The sequence below is a fragment of the Eumetopias jubatus genome, unplaced genomic scaffold (genome assembly GCF_037043125.1).
Source record: "Eumetopias jubatus isolate StellerSeaLion01/CBP00866 unplaced genomic scaffold, mEumJub1_p1.0 scaffold_6, whole genome shotgun sequence".
NCBI classification, from domain to species: Eukaryota; Metazoa; Chordata; class Mammalia; order Carnivora; family Otariidae; genus Eumetopias; species Eumetopias jubatus.
In genome coordinates, this window is record NW_028274812.1 from 124,428,651 (window position 1) to 124,455,491 (window position 26,841).

Here is a 26,841-nt window from a genome sequence, read left to right on the forward strand (position 1 = left end):
AAGACTTTTTCTCGCCCTAATAAACCTCAAAGTACTTGTTTCTGTGATGTTCCTGTGTTGGTTGCTCTGGCGATAAGTAAGAGGCTATAAGAGGTCATGCTCCTTCATTTTTGCACAGTTTCAGATTATGATGACCAAAGAATAAAGATTCTTAACTCATTTTGCATACATTTTCTATTAATTTTATTTTTGAGCCTAACATAGCTAGTCAGAAAACCATGAAAAAATCAGATCTCACACCTTTTCACAATTACCAGGAGGCTGGGCCACACACTTGACATCCAGTACCAACAGAAACAATGCTTCCTTTACCCTATCTTTTGATTACTATTCTTTGTCTACTTCTAGTTCCTCAAGAGTCATTCCCCTATTTGGAAAAACATCTTGCATAGACATAAAATCCTTAGGCATTTGCTTTGGGATAAGTTTCATGGAGATGTTCTTGTGCAGATTAAATAAAAATCCCATTCTTGTCAACTTTTAGAAAAGTTCATTCTTTCCTAAAATTCGTTATTTTTTCATTCTTCACTCTCTCAATTTATTTTCTTCCAAAATACCAAAAAAATAAATGCATGCTTATGATACATTTTTAAAGGAGAGGTTTACAGAAAAGTAGAAAATCACAGAAAATGGTAATCCTAGCATTTGAAAATGTGTAATACACTTTTTAATTTCATTTTTTTTTCATTTATGGCGGGCATTATCTGTCACTGCCTATAACGTTAATTTTAACTGATTGCCTAACATTTTATTGCTGTGGGGGTAAATAGACCTGACTTGGCTAACCCTCATTTAGAGTTAAGTCTGTTTTTAATTTTTAACTCTTAAATAGCAGACTGAGACAAGCATCTAAGTTTGTGCAAGTGAAAAGCCCTTGGATGAAAAGGCCAAAAATCAAAAAGGGGGTGAGGTGGGGGAATGTTCTCTTTATTTGCATTTCTCTGACGTAAACATTTTTTTCAGACGTGTAGTTGCTTGCATTGTTTTCTTTTGTTCAGATCCTTTGTCCAGTTTTCTTCTGCAGGATTTGGGGGTTTTCCCCATTTCCCTTTACTTAGAAACAACCTGTCGTGGGCCTCCCCACCCCTCCCCACACGCCCACTCAGTTCCCTGGGTGTGAAAAGCCGCTTTCCCAGGTGCAATCTCGGCGCGTTGTCACGGACTCCGCCCCGGTGTCACAGGCCCCGAAGAGCTCACAGGGACGCCGCTTTCGCCACCGCGCGCTCTTGCGCACGCGCAACCCGCCGGCCTCACGGCCCCTCACAAAGGTGGCTCTAGGGGCCGGCCGGAAGTGGACGCGCAGCGGCCAGGGCGGGGTAGTGTGTACTACATTTCCCGAAAGGCTGAGGGATGCGAGGCCAGCGGTGGCTGCGTTGAGCCGCCGCGGACTACACTTCCCGACGCGCCGCGCGAGACGTTTCCAGCGGCGGCTGAGCTAAACGGCTGCGGACTACTCTTCCCGACGCGCCGCGCGAGGCGCCCCCGGCGGCCGGCCGAGGGCGGGCCGACGCGGGAAGCTCCGGACGTGAGGCATGAGCGGCGCCCTCCCCCGGCCCGCGCGCGTCCTGCTACCTCCCCGAGCGAGGGTCGCGCGGCGCGGGGCCTAGCGGCGGGCATCTCGAGCCCTCCGCGTGCGCAGGGGCTGCTGCGGCCGCGCCGGGCGCCGGCGAGGGCGGCGGCCACCATGGAGGTGAGCGGGCCGGAAGACGACCCCTTCCTGTCGCAGCTGCACCAGGTGCAGTGCCCCGTGTGCCAGCAGATGATGCCCGCCGCGCACATCAACTCGCACCTGGACCGCTGTCTGCTGCTCAACCCCGCGGGGCACGCGGAGCCCACGGCCGGGCCGCACCGCTCCGGGGAGCGGGCCAAGGGGCTCTCGCCTCCCAGCGCCAAGAGGCGGCGGCTCTCCGAGAGCTCGGCGCTGAAGCAGCCGGCCACCCCGACGGCGGCCGAGAGCAGCGAGGGCGAGGGCGAGGAGGGCGACGACGGCGGCGAGACCGAGAGCCGGGAGAGCTACGACGCGCCGCCCACGCCCAGCGGCGCCCGCCTCATCCCCGACTTCCCCGTGGCCCGCTCCAGCAGTCCCGGGAGGAAGGGCTCGGGAAAGAGGCCGGCGGCGGCGGCCGCGGCGGCGGGCAGCGCGTCTCCGCGGAGCTGGGACGAGGCGGAGGCGCAGGAGGAGGAAGAGGCGGTGGGCGATGGCGACGGGGACGCCGACGCGGACGGCGAGGACGACCCGGGCCACTGGGATGCGGACGCCGCCGACGCCGCCGCCTTCGGGGCCAGCGGTGGGGGCCGCCCGCACGCCCGGGCGCTGGCGGCGGAGGAGATTCGGCAGATGCTGGAGGGCAAGCCGCTGGCCGATAAGATGCGCCCAGACACGCTGCAGGACTACATCGGGCAGAGCAGAGCCGTGGGGCAGGAGACGCTGCTCCGGTCCCTCTTGGAGACGAACGAAATCCCCTCCCTCATCCTGTGGGGCCCGCCGGGCTGCGGCAAGGTGAGTGCCGCCTTGGCAGGAGGGTTCCGAGTATTGATCTCTACGGGTCGGGCGTGGATCTAACGGTCAGAGAGCCGTGGCGGAGGCCGTCCCCGAAGAATCCGCGCGTCCACCGTGGATGTTGAGACCTGAGGGCAGGGCTTCAGATACCATCTGAGCCGGGGCAGCACCAGGTCCACAGGTGGAGTTAGTGATGGGTGTGAAAAAGACACACCCCGCCAGATTTGTAAGACACGTTTTCCGGTCATTTTCAAAACGAAGATGTCTGAATTCATAGGTTTACAAAAATATTTGCACTCTTAGATTTGATCTTTGTGTTCCAACGTGTACCCCCACTCTCCCATTAATGACCCAGTTCTCAAGGAAATGACATGCTACAAATTGCAGAGGAACATTTGTATATTCGATTTGTAGGTACGTGGGTTTAGCTTGGGGGCAAAAGATCAAAATTTTTTTTGTTTCAGTTGTGTTTCTCTTCCCTCCCTCTAGCTGTTGGTTTATTTTAACAGACTGATGTTTATTTATCCTTGAGAATATGTTCATTTAACAAGACTAATATGAAAACTCTTTTCCCTTTCCAAGTTGTTTTCATCTAGCATTTCCATAACTATCCTCACTATGCTTTCTACTTGAGGGAAGAAACATCAATGCATTTTGGTGTCCAGTTGTATGTACCTTGTTAGGAATTAGCACATGTCCAGAGGAAGGTAGTTCAGATATTGGGGTCTAGAAAACATGTCATTGGAGAACACTTGAGAAACAGTGGCAGAGATAAGCAAAACAGAGAAGGCTAAGAGGTGTTTAAATATATGATTTTTTTCTATCCACAGGAAGAGAGAGGAAGATGAGCACCCGTGAGTAAAAGGCAAAATTCAGTATCACCTCTTAGCTTTGTGATTCACACTCCTTAGTTAGTATACAAGGGCTTTGATGATTTTTCCTAGTTTTCTTTCCGACTTCATCGCCAACTTAATCACACCTTCCTTTGCTCCAGTTCCCAGAATGCATCTTGCGCATTTTGTGCCTTCTTGTTCACACTCATACTTTCCCTTTGGCCAGGAATAAATCATATCTATCCCAAATAATTTACCTGGTAGTAGATTTAGTTGCTACCCCATTTAGGAGATTGAGCAAGAGCATTATTAGTAATTGTTCACAAAATCTTTACATAAGGTCATGAGAATGGCTAATCAGCTGTTGGCAGACTAGATGGCAAGAAAAAACTCCGGAGGAAAATGAGTAGGGTGAACTAATAGAAGATGCCACACAAGAGATGTGATGGGCGGCTCAGCATAGTGGTTGGTGGTCACAAGCCTAGGCATATGGGTGTGGGAGCCCATAGGCCGAGATTTGATGAAGAAGCAGCCACAGTATCTTAATGGTACTATAGAAACTTTAGAAAATAAAATGCACCTTTCCATTCATTCAGGACCAAATTTGTCTCTCTCATTAAACACTTTTTTTATATTCGTTCTTACTATTATACTTTTCTGCTAACAATAATGATATTAATAACAGCATATGCACATTTATGGAGCACCTGGTAAATGCCAGGCACTGAGCAGTGGTTTCCTTGGATCTCGCCATTGTCTTCTCGTAACTGTTAACATGATCAAAGTGCTATTGTTTAATCTCCTTCCAAAGTAGACATTCAGAGTTGGCAGCATGCAGTCATCTTAAATGCTAGGTAGTTGTCATTGGTCTTTCAGTTCAAAGGCTCACTCCTTTTCTAAGCTGCACTGATGAGCCTCCGGTTGTAGAATTGATTGATTCTGTGGTTCTGCACTCCATTTCTACAACTAGTCCTTCAACAGTAATGCTTTCTTGGCTGCAAGGGGTCACAGCTGTCACTCAAGCTCTGCTAAATCAAGACAGCCGCTCTTTATGGGGATTCCAAAGATCTTAGAGTCCCCAAAAAAGGAATCAAACAGGGTTAGGTATAAAGGAGAAAAGGTCAGGATTAGACTAACGTTTAGCTACTTTCCTGTTTTAACATTTTTTTTTTAATTTTTTAAAAATGTGCTGTGGTATTTTGGATTGTATCTGTGCTGCTGAGCGTTCTTTAGAGTTCAAGTTGCTTGGTAAATAGTGCTGATGCTGCTTGTTGTTGATGCCCATGGGTGCTTTTCTCTCTGTGTCTGATCAGCTTTCCAAACTCTGTGTGTCATATTTTCTAGACCACTCTGGCTCACATCATAGCCAACAACAGCAAGAAACATAGTATAAGATTTGTGACATTGTCTGCAACAAATGCCAAGACAAATGATGTGCGAGATGTCATAAAACAAGCTCAGAATGAAAAGAGCTTTTTCAAAAGGAAAACCATCCTTTTTATTGATGAGATTCATCGGTTCAATAAATCTCAGCAGGTACATTAACCTCCTTCTACCTTTTGGTCATTGTGAACATTACAGTGAATATAAAGTATGTGAGATTACTTTGAAAAGCATAAAGCACTATGCAAATGTAAGGACCGTTGTAATCATTAATTTTCTATGTATACAGAGGTATAGATTGTTAGCCCATCTCCTTTGAGCCTATTTCCCCACTTTTTCTTGGTGTTTTTTGGTGACAAGAAAATGCTTTTCTCTATCTGATAAATGAAATTATTAGTATGGCCCTGAGCTATAAGCAATTTAACTTGATTTTAAGATCCTTATTTTAATATTTTTAAACTTCTCCCCTATACAGTGTTACTTTTCTGTGACCTCAGGCACTTAGCAGGGTGAATGTTACAAGATCTAATCACCACTACTTATTTAAATGGCTTTCTGAAATAAAAGTAAAAGGACAGTTTATTTTTATAAACAAAGCCAAGTCACTTTTGTATCCTTTCTAAGTAAACATTAACTTTTTTCTTCAAGTACACTTTTTTCTTTGATATAGGTGTTAATGTTTTTTAATCAGAGATAGAAATATTTTACAAAACCTTACTGATAAGTTTTTGTTCCTGATCTGAATCTCTTTTTTTATTTATTTTTTTATCTGAATCTCTTTTTAAATAGACTCTTCAGAGTTCTGACAGGATGTTATCACTTTCAGTTTCATTAGAGCATTGACTCATCTTAGCATTTCTTCCCTGTAAGACAACATCCCGTGGTTACATATTCACCAAGGCATATTTACCAAGTTTGTTAGGAAGAATAACTATTATGATTGAGTACTCCAGAGGAAAATTTTAGAAATACTAATGTTTTTGTGTTTTCTTAAACTTAAATAGCTGCTGTATTTAAGCTATCTGCCAGTTGGGATAGAAGCCTTAGAATAGAAGATAATTTTTTAAGTAAAAAAATCATTTATGTTGAAACTACGTTAGAATTCTACTTTGAGCTATTAGTGTGCCAGCAGGTGGCCAGGCTTAGACATTCACAGTCCAAAAGGTGTGTTTTTGGCTTAAAAAGCATGAGTGCTTCCACTCCCAACAGTGGATCCGTCTCCAATGAATATAAAGCTGTTGTTCCTGAACTGAAAACTAGGAAAAGGAAGGAATGGGCAACTTACATAGGATTCTGCAGGTTGTTGACTGGAATCAATTTCTTCTGTTTTCCTCCCATGATTAGGACACTTTCCTTCCTCACGTGGAATGTGGGACGATCACTCTGATTGGGGCAACCACGGAAAACCCTTCCTTCCAGGTCAATGCTGCCCTCCTAAGCCGCTGTCGGGTTATTGTTCTTGAGAAGCTTCCCGTAGAGGCAATGGTGACTATTTTAATGCGGGCGATCAACTCACTGGGAATCCACGTCCTAGACTCCAGCCGTCCCACTGACCCTCTGAGCCACAGCAGTAACAGCAGTTCAGAGTAAGTTGACTGCGGGCAGTATCATGGGGGCACACACCTCTCAGAGAATTCCCTGGCAGAGGGCCAGAAAGGGCTGGACGGCAGTAAGGAGAGGGCGGGGACAGAGAAGAAATGATCTCGTAATGAAAACAAGAACGGAGGAAAGTGCTCAATTGTACCAAATGTATCTCTGCAAACATTTCCTTTTTTTAAGATGGATTTTATAGCCCTATAAGGGGTGCATCTAATTTTTCAAGCTTTAACATTGTTTTGCCCATTATTTCAGTCCTTGGGTGTTTGCTTTTGTGCTTAAGGATTTTGTTTTTTTCCTAACACACTTTTTTTATAAGGCTTGGAAGACTATGTATGGGAAGCCTTACGGATTATTTTCTTTCATGGAATAGGCTTAACCTACAAATCTTTTGAGCTTTATATTCAGATTCCAATTTCTTTTTTCCTGCAGTTTATTCCTCTTTTAGAAGTACTAACTACAAATTAATATAAATGTTATCATAACAATTTTTAAATCTTTTTAGAATTATTTTTGCACATTTTAAAAGTCAAGCTCAATTCTATAAAAGTAAAGAAATTTTACCTGAAAATGACACATTAAAAGTTCTCTCTTTCCTTTTGGCAACCTATTTCTGTATCATGAGTACTGTGTGAGTTCATTAATATACAGAGTATATATATAGTGTATAATCAATTAGATTACTTGGGTTAGAGATTAACTTTATATTCAGATATATTCTTCAGATGTCGTTTATTCATGTGTCAACTGAAATAACACAGTGGAACATAATCTGGTGTGATGAGAGACTAATGCCTGCCTCTTCATGCTGTGGACCCCACAGCTGCTAGTTCCTGCCCTGAGGCCAAATTCTGGAGCCACTCTTCTATGAGGATTAAAGAACAAGACATAGTTTTAGGTTCAGGGTTTAAGTTTCAAGAGTCTCTCCTTGTGTGTCTGGCGTCTCCCATTTGCCCCTTCTCATGCAGGAGAAATTATGCTGTGCCTCACAAAGCCTTGAAACATGGCCAAGGACCCCCAGGCGCAACAAAGTCACATCATTTTAGGGTAGAGTTGTGATGGCATAGCCATCAAAATTGTGGCCTAAAAGAAATATGGAACTTGCTGGTATCCATTAAGTGTATCCATACTTAGGAGCCCTTTGTGTGCTTGGCACTTGTCGGGGTTAAAACGGGCTACATACAGCCAGTCCTCACATCTAGTATAGCTGTCCTATAAACAATATTTTCACTATAAAACTCATATAACCAACTGATAAAAATGGGAAGACAGAGGAACAAATATCCCAACATATTCCTGTGTATTTTTTTTTCTGGGTACTGGTTATCATAACATATCTACAACTATATATCCTGCATTTTTATTAATCTAGGGTAGTTTTATTGATTTTAGTCATGTCATGATTTCATGGAATTGTTATTCAGGTACCCTCAGGTTTTTTCTCTCCCCAATCACTGCCATGCCATAATTAGGTGAAATGAGAAGGACAGTGGAAGAACCATGGAGCTCATCTTAAAAAGGATTTCTTCATTTTAACCAGATCCCCGAATCATTTGCATACACAGTAAAATTTGAGAGGATCAAGTAAAAGAATTAAGATTTCTCTTATTACTGAGACTGGGAGCCTGATACAAAAGTGAGCCAATAACTCTTCATCTGCTAAAATTGCCACTGAGTCAGAGAAAACCTGCCATGTCCAATAGATGTTTGCTTTTTCCACTACCACTCATTTGGAATTGATCCTAATTATAACTTATTTTTATTCACTTGTTTCCTTTCTAATTCCCACCCCTCCCCTTCCTGGGAGGGCTAACAGGATAAAAACTTGTCCTCCTTGTTCATATTCCCAGCACAGTGCCTAGTGTATACATGCTTAGTAAATGGTTTGTGAATGAATAAATTCTAACTTTCAATATGAGAAAAATAGTTTAATCTTATTTTTGGGTAGTCCAGCATAAGGGATGATTGTCCCATTGCCCAGGTATCAAGAACCTTTGTCTTTAATACTATTGCCTAAGAAACAGAATGAAATTAAAGATTATTAAGCTTCATTAATTGATCTACTTGTTAGTAATTCTGACAAGAAAGTTAGGTTAGGAGATGCCATAGGCCACAAAAAGAACTCTTACATTGTAAGTGATTTCCTAACAGAAGCATCTGACCACCCCAGTTGCCATGGAGAATTAAAAATGGATATTGTTTTCTTTCAATTTTAGGTAAAATTGTACTTTCACATCTATTGATTGTCTTCAAATATATATACATTCTTGTGGACATAAATTAGTTTGGTTACACTAATTTAGCTGGAAGGAAAGACTTTAAACCCCAAATAATTACTTCTCTGGGAAACCATGAGTGCATTTGTAGTCTTGTGTGTTGGTGCCCTAGTTTACAGAGAAATCTAGACTACTTACGGCTGCTCATGAGGAGCTGAGCAGGTAGTGGTCTGGACACTAGTCAAGCTGATCCTTAATTGTTGATTTTTCTTGAGGAGTTGTGAGTTCTCATCTAGTATATGTTTGTACATGACAGATTCCCATTAGAGTAAGATAAAAGTGTTCTTTCTAAGTTTTTCCTTCTGTGTTTTATTTGTTCAGCGTTAGTTGAAGGCCCCACATATGCTAGGCATTGGCTGAGTGCTGAAAAGCACATTCCTGTGCCTTTGTAGAGCTTAGTCTATGATAAGGAGAAAGGTAGGTAAATGGCTTCCAGGAACATACTGTGATTGCGTTATGACCAAGGAGTGGTAGAGGATAGAGAGGAGGCATCTAGAATATGTGAAATCCGATATCTCACCTGGCAGCTGAGGCGGTGCTGAGTTGAAATTTGAAGGATAAGCAGAATTTAGATAAAATGGAAAGCTCATTTTGGCAAGGAAATATGGCCCCTAAAAGTCCAAGGTAGTAATAAATAGTCTGATCCATTCATTATAGCTGAGTGGGAGAGTGGGTGTGAGGAAGTGATGGTCAGTGAAGCCAGGGAGGGAGGCAGAGCCAGATTTATGAAAGACCTGTGTTCTAAGATAAGGTAAGTGATGCGGAGAGCTATGGGAAACCATAGATTTTGAGCAACGGAGTGACATAACAGCTCTACGTTTTAGGAAGATGAGAATAGCATTGGAGAGGGTGGGTTGGAGGGAGTCAAGTCCCATCTTCCCTACCCCTCACCAGGGAGTAGGAAGACCAGTTAGGAAGCTATTGCTGTGGTGCTGAAGACAAATAACAAATGCAGGTGACTTGAACAAAAGCAGGAGCTGGTCTGAGAAGTTGCACAGTTGGGTTGTGAGCCTGGGTGTGAGGAGGGAGGAAAAAGGATGACTGGGCAAATAGTTGCACTTTTCACAGGAAGGATTTGAAGAGGAGCAGAGGAAGTGTGGAGTTCAGTTCAGGACTTGCTCAGTTTGTGGGGCCTCTGGATGATTCATATGGAGAGGTTTTCTAGGCAGTTAGGTAAAGAAGTTAGGAGAGTAGTAGAGATGTTTGAGCCAGAGATTTGGGAGCCACCAGCACTTCAGAGAACATAAAGCCCATGTGTTTGAATAGGAGAGCTGAAGAAAGCCAGGAACTAAGGGTATAAGTTGAGGACTTGTCAGCATTTGTTGTGTAGGAGAAGACACAACGTTTAGAAAGGTAGGAAAACCAGAAGGATGCTCCACAGAGAAGAGCTTCAGCAGGGAGGGAGTACTCAGCGTTATTGAACCATTTAGGATTAGGTTTGGCTGCATGTAACAGGAAAAAAATCAAATTAACTGGCATTAACAAGATAGAACTTTCCTTCTCATGTAAAAGAGTCTGAAGGTAGACAAGTATAAAAAAATGCAGCTGCTAGTCAGCCTCATGGTATCATCAGGGACCCAGACCCTTATCTTTCTGCTGTACCGCCTTCAGCACATGACTTCTACCTCATGCCCCAAGGTGGCTACTAGAGCTCTAGCCATCATATCTGCATTCCAGGCAACAGGAAGGAAGAAGAGCCAAAGAACAGTATCTGCCCCACCCCTACTCCCTTATTTACCACCTCACAGCTTTAGTGAGACATCTGCAAAGTAGTACTCTGTACTCAATTGTGATTTGATTGTGAAGAGAAAGATGGAGGTAAGCTGGTAATTTATGTTGAATTATCCATACCATAGTTCTTTTGGTCCGTTTGGGTAATCAGCAGTTTTCATATACTTCACTAAGCATCTTGGTCACATGGTACAAACTGTGAAGCATGGTGTCTGTGCACTGGGTTAATTTCGGAGACCAGGAAAAAAAAAATCCATGGTCTGTCATCCAGTGACCTTGTGCTGCTGGCAGTAAGAAAGTGAACTAGTGTTTAGTCACTCTGAGAACTTGCTGCTTTGAAGGGTTATAGATTCCAGATAATAAGACACACACATATTCAAAAACACCCCTAAATAATCCATTGTCTGTGGGCCAGATAACTGCGCTTGTTTGTGGGTATGAGGAGAGTAGAGCAAGGAGCCGGGATTGCCCTGTCGCTGTCCAACGAGGCAGTTCCAGCAGTTGGTTGGAAGTTAAAATGGCTCTGTCCTGCTGGAGTGAGGGTGCTGCAGCTTGACTCTGAGATTGGGGCTTTTCTCTAATCACCGGGAGAGGGGAGCCCGCCCGCACAGACTGGCTTCAGGCTGGTTTGTTTGGGTTTTATTAATTAATATTATTAATATTAATACTATGGCCTGCCTTTCAAAAATAATCTTTTCTAAACACTGAATGGAGAGAAAGGTAGTGGAACACCAGAATAGAAAGTACTGATCAGAATGAGTTGTGGATTTAGTTAGAGTAGACTTTAATAATTCTCCTTAAAAATGGTTTGCTATAAAGAAAAAAAGGTATATAAGCATATGTTACGAAAATGATGACAAAAATAATGGCAACCGGAAAGAAACACCAATCAATCTCACTGACCTTGCATCTCTTTCCTCTTCCTGCCATCACAAATTATGGGTATCCCCTACTTTCTGAAAGTTCACATTATACCACTTCACATCCATGGAGGAAATCAGAAGAGGATTTTCCCTCTTACCAAAAAAAAAAAAAAGCAAAAAGCAAAAACAGCATTCGACACTTGTTTTTCAGTGAGTCCTCTATAGAGGCAGCGCCCACCCAGCTCCTTCCCTGGGAACTACACTCAACATCGTGAATCACACCACCATATCTTTGGATCATGTCTGTGAGCATGTGCTTTATCTTAATTTATTTTGTGTATCTGTTAGCAAGATGTGTCCTAAGATCTCAGAAAAGCCTAACAGAGGTCACTTTTTGGGTCTGGGAACACTAAAAAAATCTCCATTATAAATTAATGGTAATGGTCTTTTCACTTTATGCCATTTTGGCTTGCAAAAGATTTCAAGGGAACCCTCTACTTTCGGATAGTGGGGAAAACCTGTATCACAAACTAGGTGGCTTACAGCAATAGACAGTTATTCTCTCACAGTTATGGAGGCTCTGAGTCTGAAATCTGGCTGTCAGCAGGCCACATTCCCTCTGAAGGCTCTAGGATAGGGTCTGTCCTTCCAGCTTCTGGTGGCTTGTGGCAGGACCACTCCAATGTCTGCCTTCATCTTCACATGGCTGTTTCTGTGCCTCTGTCTTCTCTTACTGTCTCCTATGAGGACGTTTAGGATTAGGGCTCATACTAAATCAGGATGATCTCATCTTGAAATCCTTAATATGGCTAAATTCATAGATTAGGATTTAGGTGCATCTTTGGAGGCCACCATTCATCCCACCATTCTCTACCAGGTGTAAGGTAGAGTGTAATTGGGAATGTGTGCTGCCATGGAATTAAACACAAACAGGGCATCATCTGTGAAGTTGATGTTCTCTCATTTTGGAGAAAGTAGTTTTGTTTTGTGTTCTATTTAGTCTGGTTATCCTGGAAGCAGCAGAGTTGAGGGCTCTGCTTTGAAGATTTGCAATTCTAGAAAGTATGTTACTGAATGGGCTAATTAGAATGATTCTCTTCAATATAGGTATCCTTACTTCCTTTTATTAGATGAGGAAACTGAGGCACAAAAAGGTATAAGAATGTGTTCAAGATCGTCCAGCTTGACTGCAGGAGGGCCGGTTTGTGAGGCATATTTCTAACCATAGGCATACCTCAGATGTAATTTGGGTTTGGTTCTAAACCATTGCAATAAAGTGAGTCAAATGAGTTTTTGGTTTTCCAGTGAACATAAAAGTTATGTTTATACTACACTGTAGTGTGCTAAATATGCAATAGCATTATGTCTAAAAAATCAACGTGCATACCTTAATTTAAAAATAACTTTACTGATAAAAAATGCTATCCATCATTTGAACTTTCAGCAAGTCTTAATCTTTTTTCTGGTGGCGGGTCTTGCCTTGATGTTGACAGCTGCTGACTGATCAGGGCGGTGGCTGCTGAAGGTTGAGTGGCTGTGGCATATTTGTTAAAATAAACAACAGTGAAGTTTACCACATCAGTTGACTGTTCTTTTCACAAACAATTTCTCTGTAGCTTGTGATGCTGTCTGATAGCATTTTATCTACAGTAGAACTTCTTTCAAAATTGGAGCCCATTCTCTCACCCCCTGCCACTGCTTGATCAACTAAGTTATGTCATATTCTAAATCCTCTGTTGTCATTTCAACAGTCTTCACGGTATCTTCACTGGGAGTAGGTGCCATCCCAGGAAACCACTTTCTTTGCTCCTCCGTAAGAAGGAACTCCTCACCCATTCAAGTTTTATCACAAGATTGCAGCATTTCAGTCACATCTTTAGACTTCACTTCTAAGTCTAGTTCTCTTGTTATTTTCACCACATCTGCAGTTACTTCCCCCACTGAAGTGCTGAACCCCTCAAAGTCATCCATAAGGATTGGAATCTGCTTCTCCCAATGTCCTGACATGAATGTCCTGTTCATGTTGATATTTTGACCTCTTTCCATGAATCACAGATGTTTTTAATGACATCTAGAATGGTGAATCCTTTCCAGAAGGTTTTCAGTTGACTTTGCCCAGATCCATCAGAGGTTCTAGCCTTACAAGATGTATTTCTTAAATAATAGGACTTGAAAGTTGAAATGACTCCTTGATCCATCAGCCACAGAATGGATGTTGTGTTGGCAGGCATGAAAACAACATTTATCTCTTTATACATCTCCACTACAACTTCAGGATGACCAGGTGCATTGTCAATGAGCAGGAATATTTTGAAAGGAATCTTTTTTTCTGAGCAGTAGGTCTCCACAGTGGGCTTGAAATATTCAGTAAACCATGTTGTCCACAGATGTGTGGTCATCTAGGCTTTGTTCTTCCATGTATGAAGCAAGGGCAGGGTAGATTTAGGATAATTCTTAAGGACCCTGGGATTTTCAAAAGAATAAAGGACGACTGGCTTCTACTTCAGGTCACCAGCTGCACTGGCCCCTACCAGGAGAGTCAGACCACCCTGGCTTTGAAGGCAGGCTTTGGCTTCTCCTCTCTAGCTATGGAAGTCGTAGATGATATCTTCTTCCAATAGAAGACTGTTTTCTCTACATTGAAAATACGCCGTTTAGTGCAGCCACCTTCATTACTGACCTTAGTTAGATCTTCTGGTTGGTTTGCTGCAGCTTCTACATCAGCACTTGCTGCTTCACCTTATACTTTGATGTCATGGAGAAGGCTTCTTGCCTTAAAGCTCATGAACCAACCTCTACTAGATGCAGACTTTCCTCTGCAGCTTCCTCACTTCTCTCAGCCTTCACAGAATAGAAGAGAGTTTCCTTTGCATTCTTAACTGGGCTGTTTGGTTTAAGACGCCAAGCTTTTGGCCTGTCTTGGTTTTCATCGTTCCTTCCTCACTAAGCTTAATCATTTCCGGTTTTTAAAAGGAAAGACATGCAACTCTTCACTTGAACTTTGAGAAGCCACTGTAGGGTTATTAACTGGTCTGATTTCAATATCATTGTGTCTCAGGGAATAGAGGAACCTGAGGAGGGGGAGAGAGACGGGAACGGTTGGTTGATGAAGCAGTCAGAACACAAATATTTGTCAATTGATAAAAGTTATCTGTCTTATGTGTGTGTGGTTTGTGGTGCCCCAAAACAATTAGAATAGTACCGTCAAAGATCACTGATCATAATTCATCATAACAAATAATAATGAAAAGTTTGAAATATTTCAAGGATCAAAAAATGTGAACCTAGAGACATGAAATGAACAAATGCTATTGGAAAAATGGCACCGATAGATTTGCTCAGTGCAGGCTTGCCACAGACCGTCAATTTGTAAAAAATGTAGTGTCTGTGAAGTGCAATAAAATGAAGCAAGGTAAGGGAGATGAGCCTGTACTGAGTTTAGAAGGGATCTAGGTACCAAGTTAAGTGAGTCACTTGCTTTCACTTAGAACCAAGTTAAAATGCTGCTGGTGAATATTAACATTCAAATCTTTCTCTGCGTTTCTTTGTGTAAGAACAATACTTTTAACTTGTAAAGGATTACGAATAAAAGATTCCTATCTATAATTTAGCAGTATTACCTTTTAACCACGTGTACGCATCACATTTACCAGGAATACATTTTGAAAATATAGTTGACCCCTGAACAACATGGGTTGGAACTACATGGGGTCCACTTATATACATATTTCTTACAGAACAGTAGTGTAAATGGATTTTCTCTTCCTTATGATTTTCTTGATAACCTTTGCTTTAGCTTATTTTATTGTTAAGATTGTAGCATGTAATGCAGATAACATACAAAATATGTGTTAATTGACTGTCTTTGTTATTGGTAAGATTTCTGTCAACAGTAGGCTATTGGTAGTTATGTTTTAGGGGAGTCAGAAGTTTTACATGAATTTTCGTCTGTGTTGGGGGTCATTGCTCCTAACCCCCACATTGTTGAAGGGTAGCTCTACATGTGCCCAGAGTCTGTCCCTGGGGATTTTAGAATCAGTAAATCTGTGATTAGATTTACATATCTGTATTTTAAGGTAGTTCTCTGTAATCTGATGCACATCCCTGGTTGAGGACCACTGTTGAGCAGTTGTTACCCTGACCATGGAATGTTCCTTGTCTTTAGTGAAAGATTCACAGAGTATAGTTTTGTAATTTATGAAGAGAGAGTTTAACTGAGCCATACATACTCTTTTGTTCTGCCATGAAGTAACAGGTATATTTTCATTTATTTTCACTCCTCTTCCAGCTTAAACAGCTCACTATCTAAAAAGAATTCTCCAAATCCCAGTATCATCTGCGACAAAAACAGTGTGCAGAAAGATTCAGGCTCTTGGAAATGAAAAGGAAAGGAGGAAGTTGTCTTTACAGTATGCTTCCCATATTCCTGCTAAGATGAAAGCATTTCTCTTCAGTTAGAGAAATAAGGCTAAATCTTTAATTTCCACATCTGTTAACTGGGAATATGATCTTTTCCAGTGCACTTATTTTAACCATTTTTTTCTAAGTTTATGCTTAAATTTTAAAATAATGCCTCTGGACTAGGAGCACTCTTCCAAGATAATGTGTGCAATAGTTACTGTTTGCTGAGGAGTTTTGCAAATATCAATATAGTATTCCTTATTTCATTGTTCTTAGCATGAGCATTCATGTGCTCCCTCTTCTAAGATCTCAAGGTATCTTAACACATTTTATCACTTTTCAGAACCAAGGTCATGTAAACTGGGGTTCAGGATATATTGGAGGATAGGTAGAACCTTTTGAACATCCTGTACAGTGTTCTTAAAAGCAAAATTCCATTTGGTAAATTGTGTGACCACTGTGAGTGCCGTCAGCAGTCACCTTTTACTACTTTGAACAGAGTTGCTGACAGATTCATTTGTGTTTAAAAATACTCCTCATTTTGGGCGGGGGTGAAATTTGGAATGTGGATCATATCAAGGGGGAGGGAGAGTGGAACAGTGGGAACTTGGGTGAAAGCTCTCAGCTCAGGTTTTATTGTGGCAGCTCTCCCGCTCCCTGTGACTCCAAACCAAACCTGATTAAAAAGGTAACAATAGACTAATTCGGACTTTGGTTAAAAATTTAAAAATTGAAAGAACCTATTTTCCAACCACATAAAATATCCATTGAGAGGCCTGTTTACATTGTGCTGTTCATAAATCTGTGGCGCAGTCTGTTAGTTGGCTTCTCTCATAATTATTAAGGCCTACTCGCTGCCTTTGCATGAGGACCAATGGAAATGAGGCCATAGAGTCAATGCTAGGGTGTATAAGGACACCTGTCTTTTTTCTGTCCCTAAAGCTCTCCATGCCGCTAAATATACACAGTGGACAAGTCCATAGAAAGGGCATATATACGAGAATGCTAACATTAAGGTAGTACAGCAATAGGTGATTTGTACATTTTGTTAAAATAAAGTAATATTCAGAGTTCTGAGTATTTGTTAAGGATGCAAACTATAGTATGATCCAAATTTTGTTTTAAAATTAGGTTTTAAGATTGATGGTTACATCATAAAGGAAATTCGACAGATGACCTAGTAGCTATTGTTCATCTTTAGGTGGCACAGAAAAGGATTTTTTTTTTAATGTTTTCCCATATGTTACAATTTTTAAAAAATAGACATTTCACTCTGAGATTGTGGGGAGAATTGAAATTAGTCTATTTATTGTGCAGATATTGAATGCCTGTTCTCTCCCAGGCACAAGGGATGTAAAAAAGGTATAAAACATAATTCGTGTCCTTGAGGCCTCAACATTTAGTGGGGATGGGGAGATGACAAATGTGATCAGCAAATGGCCTCACTCCTTGTGATGGCTCAGTTAGTTAGGATTGATTAGGGCTCCTGCTTTACTCCTTTTTTCTTTCTGCAAATGATCCTGTAGGCTCTTTGTTGCTAGGAAGCTTTCCAAGGAGATGGAAGGCTTTGCTTTTATTAGTTCTGGGGCTGAAATGAGATGTTCAGGCAATTTTGGTTTTCTCTACCCACCTCCACCGCCACATAACACGTGTTTGCACACACATGCACACACTCAGAGATAACGTACTGTAACCTAGCCTCAGGAGTGCCCTTCCCTTTCAGGCACATCAGTTGCTACCTCACCCGCTCTGACATTAGTCCCTCCTAACACGTTTTCTTGAGTATGTATTGTCTGTCATTTTCTTCCAAATCATCTAGAATCTGCTAAATAATGTCTGTTTGAGAAATGCTTCCTTGGCTTTAAATAAAGTGCCAGTGATATGGGTTTGGTGTATGTTTTGAATATCTATCTGGCCAGGAAGGGAGGAGAATGGGCTTCTGAACTGTAACCATGGTTCTTGGGGCCCAGGCAGCTGTCAGGAGGAGTGTGATGAGAGAGTCATTCATTATCAAGCTAAGACAAAACAGGTGCCTTATGTGTAGTGATAGATGAGAAACTGGAAGTCTTGGCTTTGGTAAATAAGGGGTGGGATGAGGCAGTCTTTAAGATGTTAGAAACAAGGGGCACCTGGGCTTAGTCAATTAAGCCTTTGCCCTCGGCTTAGGTCATGAACTCAGTATCCTGGGATCGAGCCCCGAGTCAGGCTCAGTGCTCAGCCAGAAGTCTGTTTCTCTGTCTCCCTCTGCCACGCCCCCCTCACCTTCTTGTGCTCACTCTTTCTCTATCTCAAATAAGTAAAATCTTAAAAAAAAAAAAAATGTTAGAAACAAATCTATTAGTGAATTGAATGCAAATTAGTGTTATTCAACCTAGTCACTAAAGCGAAGTAGCAGGTAGGTATATGGTACGGAATTATGCATAGACCTTCATAGGCTGGGTCCCCTTCATGGCCTGGACCACTACCACCCTGCCTTGGCCCAACCCAGTTGGTGCCTGTGCTTTGTTTTCTAGGTAGCTGATTTGGACGGTCCTAATTAGCTTATTAATTACTATAGAGACATTTTCAGCTGAAGGTTGGCAATGACATGGGTGAGCTTTACCTTTGAAAAATTATATTTTGCTTTGCAAATGTGCACCTAGCAGCTAGACAAGAATTAGTAAGACCCCTCTAAGTAACTAAATGTGTGAGATATTTTGTCTGACTAGACTAGAAATAGAAAAGTTTGCTGAATTAGACTTGAGAACCAATCCTAATTAGACCTTCATGAAGGTCCACATTTGGAAATGTGATGGTAGGTGACTTACCTCAGGTCTTACAGCCAAGTTCTGTCAGAGTCTTTTGATGGATACCCAGGCTAGTGACCTCTCCACTACTCTGTGCAGGCTTTGTGTGATTAATACCCTCTTGGGAGCATGCCTCAGGCCAAAATCTCAGAGGTTTGCTTCTAGGCCCTGCTGTGTCCAGAGTAACTGCGGACTCGGGTTGTTTGTAAAAATCCTGGCCCTTCCCTGTTTGGGAAGTGATCTGAGCATACCTGTCTTGTCAGGATGTGCACTGTGTTTGAAGTATGTTTTCTGGATACTATAATGAAGCCCTAGTGTTTCTGTAGTTTTCACTCTTGTAGGATAGAACCAGAGAAGCCATGTATGTATCTTTCCATGTCTCCTTCATGCACGCTTAATGTATGTGTGCTTATACAGTAAAATAATCTCATGACTCGAGATCAGGTCAGTTCCCAGTCTTGATAATGCTTAACCATGTTGACAACAGGAGTTAGGGAGCAAGGGCAGAAGCCTTGAACCTAAGGTAGCTTTTTAATGACCTTGCTAAGACAGAGCTGTTCTGTAAGAAGTGCTACAGCACAAGAAGTGTCGAACGGGAAAGTGATGGTAACCCTCTTTGTGTTGCAGGCCGTCCGTGTTCATAGAGGATAAAGCAGTAGACACTCTGGCTTATCTTAGCGACGGGGATGCCCGAGCTGGACTGAATGGACTACAGCTGGCAGTGCTGGCCAGGTTAAGCTCGAGGAAGATGTTCTGTAAGAAAAGTGGGCAAACCTATTCTCCCAGTAGAGTTCTGATCACTGAAAATGATGTGAAGGAAGGCCTCCAGCAATCTCATATTTTATATGACCGAGCAGGTAAGTAATGGAAAGTGAAAAGAGGGGAACTTTAGTAAGTTGTGTCCACACATTCCCATCCCAGGCTTCTGACTTTCAGCTGAGTTCAAAACATGAACTTGATTCTCAGTTGGATCTCCATATTGTTAATTGAATTAAACCTCCAACTGAGAGCCTGATTTCAAAGACCTAGCTTCCTGAGCGATCTTTCTTGTGAGAGGCACAGAGCAGAAACTGTCCTGATAAGAATTGAGAGGAGTTTTCGTGTTTAAAACTGCAGGCTTCAAACTTATCTTGTAAGGTAGATAGGTATTTTTTCCATTACTCTCTGGTAGTGCCTTTTAAGATACACACATTTTTGAAAGCCCCTGCATTCACAGTTGACAGTAATCTTCGTGATCACTTATAATGGCAGTAATAACAAGAAGACTTTTGCAATAAGTGACTTATTTCTATTAGTTTAATGAGAATTAAAGGCCGTAATTTCTACAGTCCCAACTAAAAATGAAGTTTATGTGGATCTTGATGTGGTTTTTGGTTGTAATAGCTTTTTAAAAAAATTAATTTTGCTGTGTACACTTATCTGTTTTTGTAGAACTGCATTTACAGGTAACAGATTTGAAACAAACTCTTATTAGATCCATGACCTGGCAATATTAAATGTCATAGGCACAGCACAGTTGTAAATTTTTATAAGAGGGATGGGTGATGAAGATTAGCGTATGGTAGATTAGGCTGGACTCTGGGACTTGAGTATTTGATTCTGGGTAGAGTCATATTGCAGTAACGGGAATAATTTCCACATCTTTATTTTTTTTTTAAGATTTTATTTATTTGAGAGAGACAGAGACAGAGAGCACGAGAGGGAAGAGGGTCAGAGAGTCAGAGGGAGAAGCAGACCCCCCCGCTGAGCAGGACGCCCAATGTGGGGCTCGATCCCAGAACTCCAGGATCATGACCTGAGCCAAAGGCAGTCGCTTAACCAACTGAGCCACCCAGGCGCCCCAATTTCCACATCTTTAAAAGCTGTGCCAGAAAAGGAAGCTGATCATTGAACATTCCAGATATCACAGAGGCAGTACTTTGTCTACAGTATTCTGAAATGCTTTTTGATGATGGAGAATCCTTCTTAACTGGTTAGAGAAGGGGGTGGGGGAGCTTAAGAATGACTTTGGGTTCCAGGCACTGCCTCCTGATGAGTTGAACAGAACACTCTGTGACTTTGGGGAAGTGGCAGAAGCTTGTCAGCATTAGTGTGCCTCAGCTGATTGAGAGCTGGGTAGGTGGAGGGTACTAGTAAGTACTACGGACACATTAGCAAGGACTCCTTAAAGGCATTTAACAAACAGTCCTGGCTCCTTTCTGATGTGAATGTGCCGGTCAGCAGGACCTCTCCTAGCACAGCCCAAAGATGCCAGGTAGCCAGCTATCTGTACCCCTGAATGTCAGGAATGCTGGGAAAGTCTGAAAAGTAAAGCGTTCTGGACATAGAGCTTTGCTTTACTTTTGGCCAAATACAAGAATGGAGGATATGAACAAAATTGTAAAATTTTAAGAGGTAAAAATAACTCCCATGTGCTGGACTCTCCACTGTTTCTGGGGGTTCCAGCAACAGTTGTCTCTTTCCTTTGTACGTGTCCTAAAGGAGACTCTTCATTTTGACTAGATGGACTGGAACTGTTCTTTCACGTTTTATCAGACTGTCATTTAAAAATCAAAAGGCTACCATTTAACATAACATTAATTAATACTGAATATTTGAGTATTTTACATATATTGTCCTTTTTTTTAATTTTCAAAATAACCTTAGGAGGTAGTTATTAATATTATCTCCATTTCATAGATAAAAAGCTTGCCTTAGTTCACAAAGCAAGTGGTAAAACTCATGGTATAAGTGGTATAAAACTGGTATAAAACCCCAGGTATAAGACTGGTTCCTAGGACTGTGTCCTTCCCCACTCTTGGTGCTGCCTCCACGCCAGCCCCGGCCTGAGGTCACCAGATTCCCACCAGAGCGTATTCACTCACACACAGTAACACACACTCACGTGAGTGTACTCACAGACACCCATACACACACAGTGGATGTTGGACATGTCTAGTCCTAGGGTTTCTGCTTCTCGAGGCTCACATTCCATCCAGGGGAACCATGCACAATGGGGATCACTTTCTCTATAGCCCTGCACTGCCTCAGGAAGAGCTGGGGACAGTGGAGGCTGCCTGGGGTCGGGCCTTGAGAACCCACACATTCTACAAGTCTGACATTTCATGTGACTATGCCCCCCCACACTACCCTACTGTTGTGTAGCAGTACAACCATGGATCTGTAGACACTCATAAATACAGTTCAGATCCTAGAGAATTGTTCTCTTCCAAGCTGTGTTCTATAAATAGGGATGATAGAAGCATTGCCCTGGAAACCTGCTAGCTTATACTCCTGGGTCTTTTTATAACTCTGGTGAGACAAAAATCCCCAGTCCCAAGATTTTAATTATTTCTTTTAATGTCATCTAGGATATAGTTACCCACTTGTAGGATCCAGTAACTAGCTCACGTATTTCTGTATCAGAGTGAAGAAATTTCTAAATGAGAGCAGGTTCTCTGCCTTGCATTGAGGTCAGGGTTCTATGTAAATAATGTGAAATTTTAGGTTTATAAAAAAGTTATATGATAAAAGCAAAAATGGAAGCTAGCATAGAGTAATATCTAACACTTACATGTTTCTGTAGTGCTTACTCCATACCAGGCATACATTATCTAAGACTCAGAATCCTAAGAGCCAGCTAGTCTTTAATCCCCATTTTACAAATGAGCTGCCCGAGGCATAGAGAGGATCAGTACCGTGTTCTTGGTGTCGTGGCTAAGAAGTTTGGCGCTCACACCCAGGCTACCTGGCTTTAGAGCCCATGCTCTTCGCTGTTATTTGCCTCTCAGTGTCGACCTGCAGGAAAGGTATGAGACAGTAATGTTTGTGTTGGGGAGATTTGTTGCCACCTCCTTATTTACATTTCACAGAAAGTGGAGCAGAAATGGCTTCTTTCATCTCCCATATATCTACAAGTTGGCCAGGCCTGTGAATGGGGCCAGGACCTTGTGGATTTCACCTGGAACCTTTTCCTAGCCTGTCTCCATGACACTGTGACTTAGCTAGGAAGCCCGGAGATAGATGACAAGTCCACTTGTCTACAGGAATCTGCTGGCTGGACTGAAAACCACTGATCTGCCCTCTTCCTGAATGGAGGGTGCTCAGGCCTCTGCAGTCAGCCTCCTGGGTCTTTCTTCCCTGGCAGGCCAGCATCTTGTCCCATGCTGTCTTCAGATGAAGGCCAAGGATGGTCTTACCAGCATGTTCAGCTGCTGGGACTCATTCCTGGGGCCCAAATGCTGTGCAAATTAGGTCATGGTCTCTCTGTCCACCTTGGTGCTTTCTAGGAAGGACTAATGCGAGTAAGAGTAACTCCCCTGCTTTCTTTCATGAAGAGACTATTCTCTCCTCAAACTTAGGAAAGAGTTTGTGATCAGAAAATCATGAAATTTCTCTTTAAAGCACATTTCACTGATTTGCTTGCATGTGAATCCTGGGTGAAAAGTGAGGGGAGACCCAAGTGGTGAGGGAGGGGCTGCCAGAGCTTTCAAGGTGAGAGCTGTTAGTTCCTGTGTTGGCCCTTCTGGGATCCTGCCACATGGACGTCCCTACACCAGATTTAAGTGACCGCAGCCTTCAGATACCAGAAAGGCCGCTGGAAAGGACACTGAGGAACAAATGGACCATCTGTAATAGCTGTCCTTGTCACTGACTCTCCATCCTCATGGCTCCAGCCAGGCCCCCGGGACAGTTTTCCTCAAAATGACAGTAGGGGCACATGGAAACGGAACATCAGATCAGTCCCCTCCACCTCTTGCCTGTGGCAACCCACCGAGGTCCAGGAGAACCAGCTCTCCACATGAGGCTCTCCTTGCCCCCCCCGCCACCCCCCGGGTCTTGGCTCGGGTTCAGCATGGGCCGCGCAGGTGCTCCAGCAGCCTCCTGCTCTCAGGCTGACTGGGTTACTAGATAGGCCCACAGGCCCCACATGGAGCTGCTCTGGTCTCCCCAGCATCCCGCAGCCGTGGCACTGTGCCCGCCCACTGAGCAGCTTGAGGACAGCGGTCAAACCTCACTCTCCCCTGGCTTTCCTAGGTCCCTTATTCAGGCTTCCTTAAAATCAACCAAGTGAAACAAACCTATGGCTTAGATGACCCGCCTGTGAGATCTCTGGGTTCCCTCTTCTGGCCGTAATTGAGCACGTCCTTTTTGTGGTATCTAGGAGAAGAGCATTACAACTGCATCTCTGCGCTTCATAAGTCAATGCGGGGCTCAGACCAGAGTGCCTCCCTCTACTGGCTTGCGCGCATGCTTGAAGGAGGAGAGGACCCGCTGTATGTGGCCAGGAGGCTGGTGAGGTTTGCCAGTGAGGACATAGGTGAGTGTTCTGGGAAGGACCAGACCCTGTGTCCACAGACGGTGGGGTTGCATGCTGGGGGAGGGGGGGAGGGCAGGAATGCTACTGCTTTGGGGCCTAGGAATTTCTTGGTACCATGTGGACAGGGAAGGAGAAGAGAAGAAGACAAGTATGAACTCACTGGTTTATTTCTCGGCATTGTGTATGTGCTTTTGAGGGGTTGTATTCCTGAAGTCATCATTATCTGTTTCCTCTTCAGGAGTGCTTTTCCTAACATGGGCATTGAAATAAAAAATATTTTAAATGCTTTGCAGTCACATGTTCAGGTTTTCATTGGACAGCTTTGGAGAGCTTCTGAAATAGAAATGGAAGATTCTGGACACTATATAAAGAAAAACATTAGAAAGACATTTTTTGGTGTAGTAGATGTTTTGCTTTTAATGTGTCCCTGTGCCTGTCCGCATGGCCTTGGCTCCTCACGTTTGTCATTCATACTCTCGTATTTTTCCTGCTAGGTGTAGTTTTTATCCATGAGGAAAGAGTTCTTGACACCACTCAGTAAATATCTCTCAAATAAGCTAGTGAGATCAGAGAAGAGTCCGTTTTGCTAAATGGGATTTTTGTGGTCAGTAACGTCTACAGGCAGCGGTGATCTCTGGTCTCAGCAGCTCGTAGACAGGTCAGGCTGGGAGTGTGCGTTATGACTTAAACTTTCCTTTGTCTTTCCGTGTGTGTGACAGGTCTGGCAGACCCTTCTGCATTAACACAAGCAGTTGCTGCCTACCAAGGCTGTCATTTTATAGGCATGCCCGAATGTGAGGTAAAGTAATCAGCTCAGTTCCTTGCAAATCAGTTCCTTTTTCTTGTGCCATGTCCCTTTGTGGATTTGAACACATGTCCTGCTATCACCTTTAATGTCCGGGCCCACCAAAGAAGCTGCTTGGCTTTTTAACTCCCATTTTAGAAGCTTAGACTCTAGAGAGAGGGGAGACCTTAGGTATCAACAAGGTCATGTTTTGAAACTTTTCAGTAGTTGTGGTTTCAGAGGAAGTGCTCAGCCTTTCCTGGGGGCAGAAGTATTGAAGTGCTGAACAGGAAGTTTCTATAAGTTCACCCACAAACAGAGCAGCTTCATGTTTATGTTTTATATGTTGGGGTTTTAAGAAAAAATTCATTTAATAAAAGTTCTTCTGTTTAACAAAAAAAATAAATAAATCATTGGTCTGGTTCAACCTCTCGCCTCCTGTAGGAATTTCTTCTCTCCATCACAAGTGGTTATCTTGACTATAGGCATAAAAGGGGGATAACAAAAGCATATTGGGAATCTTTTCAGAATTAAGTAGAGATGTCATAAAATATCCTACAGGAGAGAAACTTTCTGGCACCTTCATAATGTTTCCTTTTTGTCCTAGGTGCTTCTGGCCCAGTGTGTAGTCTATTTTGCCAGAGCCCCCAAGTCCATTGAGGTGTACAGCGCCTACAACAACGTCAAAGCATGCCTGCGAAACCACCAGGGCCCCCTGCCCCCTGTCCCGCTGCACCTGAGGAACGCGCCCACCAGGCTGATGAAGGATTTGGGCTACGGCAAGGGCTACAAGTACAACCCCATGTACAGCGAGCCTGTGGATCAAGAATACCTGCCGGAGGAATTGAGAGGAGTCGATTTCTTTAAGCAAAGGCGATGCTGACTCTCGTAGGCTTTGACAGCAGATGGATAGGTCTGTTTTTTTAAGGAGAGCAAGAGTAACTGAATTGTGAAGTCGGTTGCCCGGTGGAAGTTAAATGAGACCAACATTTTGTGCCAGAAATGTCAGAGTTCCTTAGGTGGAGGCACACGTACTTCAACTAAATGTGTAACATTGAAATTGTGTTCATTTGCACTCTGTGCAATGGTTATGCTTATGAAAATACCTGGCAGCTTTGTGCAATGAATTAATGTTATAAGGAATTATCTATTTTGTCATAGTATTTAAGTCATAATGTCATTTCAGAATTCAGTTCTGTAGGATTTTTTTTCTTTAAAAGATGTATATTCAGGGTAGTTTGAATTGGTAAAAAAATGTAATTGTGATTTAATACTGCATAGTGTTTTGGGTATTTTTTTTATATGCAAAGGTCTTATGAGCCAATAAAACTATTTCAAAGTACTCTTCAGTTCTTTGACGTCTTTCCCACCTGGGATCCTAGCTACCAACATCTGTCACCGTCACATGTTGGTAGGTAAATACTGTGAAAGAAAACTGCCCATAGGTGAGAAGGTTGGAAAGCTTAGTGAGAAATCTGGATCTTTGTAAAAATCCATTTTAATTTTTAAAGGAATACATAGAGTTTTAAATGGCTTATAGAAGAATCCAGTAGTCTGTTCATTCCTCCAGTTTCTTCTTGCAGGTCCGTGTTTCTAAATGATACCCTCCTGTTTTACTTTTGTGATTCCTAAACATAAATACCACACACAGCTTTGTTTCCTTTGCAGCTACTGCTAATTCTTTCCAAACTACTTAATAGTCATCCACAAGGATTGTCCAATCCAGTAATGTGTCAGTTCTGTTTCCCTCCCCGCCCCACACACACAGCTGATGCCCTGGGACGTGCTCTGCCTTTCTCCTACATGAGGATTCCTGTTTTCTCCATAGTATACTCTGCCGTCTGGGTTTATTCCATCATTTCTGTACAACACATGCTTTGCTAGTTTTACCAGGCTGGAGCGACAATAACCTCACACTCAGCAGGCCTGGTGTGCAAACTCCCCTCCTCAGTCTGGATATCTTCCTTGTACCTGCCTCACAGGTTCTGGTTGCAGGGTCCAATGCTTGCCTTTTTCTGCTGAGGGGATCCACATGCTTTAGGAGCTTTATGGAACAAGGGTGCGTGGGAGACAAAGTATTTTTAGATCTTAAGAGTCTGAAAATGCTTTTAGTCTACTTTCAGACTTACCTGACAGTTTGGGAATAAATTCTAGATTGGAAGTTATTTATCAATTGTCTCCCTCTTGCCCATGTTGCTATCGAGAAATTTGAAGACATTCTGATTTGTGACCTCAGCAAGTTGATAGAATCTTCTCTCTTTGTTCTAGCGTTTGAGAAGCTCACAGTGATTTTACCAGGAGCTCGGTGGATCCTTTCAGTCTAGAAATTCATGTCTTTCAGTTTTGGGAAACTTTCTTTATTCATTTAATAAGTATTGGGTACTTGCCT

General features: G+C 42.8%; 1 protein-coding gene across 2 annotated transcripts; it reads left to right on the forward strand.

Moving 5' to 3' along the window:
• Nucleotides 1–1,282: 1,282 nt before the first annotated feature.
• WRNIP1 (WRN helicase interacting protein 1) lies at nucleotides 1,283–25,794 on the forward strand. 2 transcript variants are annotated; one of them, XM_028122862.2, is made up of 7 exons: nucleotides 1,293–2,500; nucleotides 4,678–4,869; nucleotides 6,061–6,302; nucleotides 18,997–19,226; nucleotides 23,513–23,668; nucleotides 24,388–24,467; nucleotides 25,060–25,794. In XM_028122862.2, the coding sequence occupies exons 1-7, from the start codon at nucleotides 1,685–1,687 to the stop codon at nucleotides 25,333–25,335; spliced, it is 1,992 nt and encodes a 663-aa protein (XP_027978663.1). In that variant the 5' UTR covers nucleotides 1,293–1,684; the 3' UTR covers nucleotides 25,336–25,794. The 2 variants fall into 2 exon arrangements, with proteins under 2 accessions (XP_027978664.1, XP_027978663.1); XM_028122863.2 differs by lacking the exon at nucleotides 24,388–24,467 and having other exon boundaries at nucleotides 1,283–2,500; nucleotides 25,060–25,210.
• Nucleotides 25,795–26,841: the final 1,047 nt, after the last annotated feature.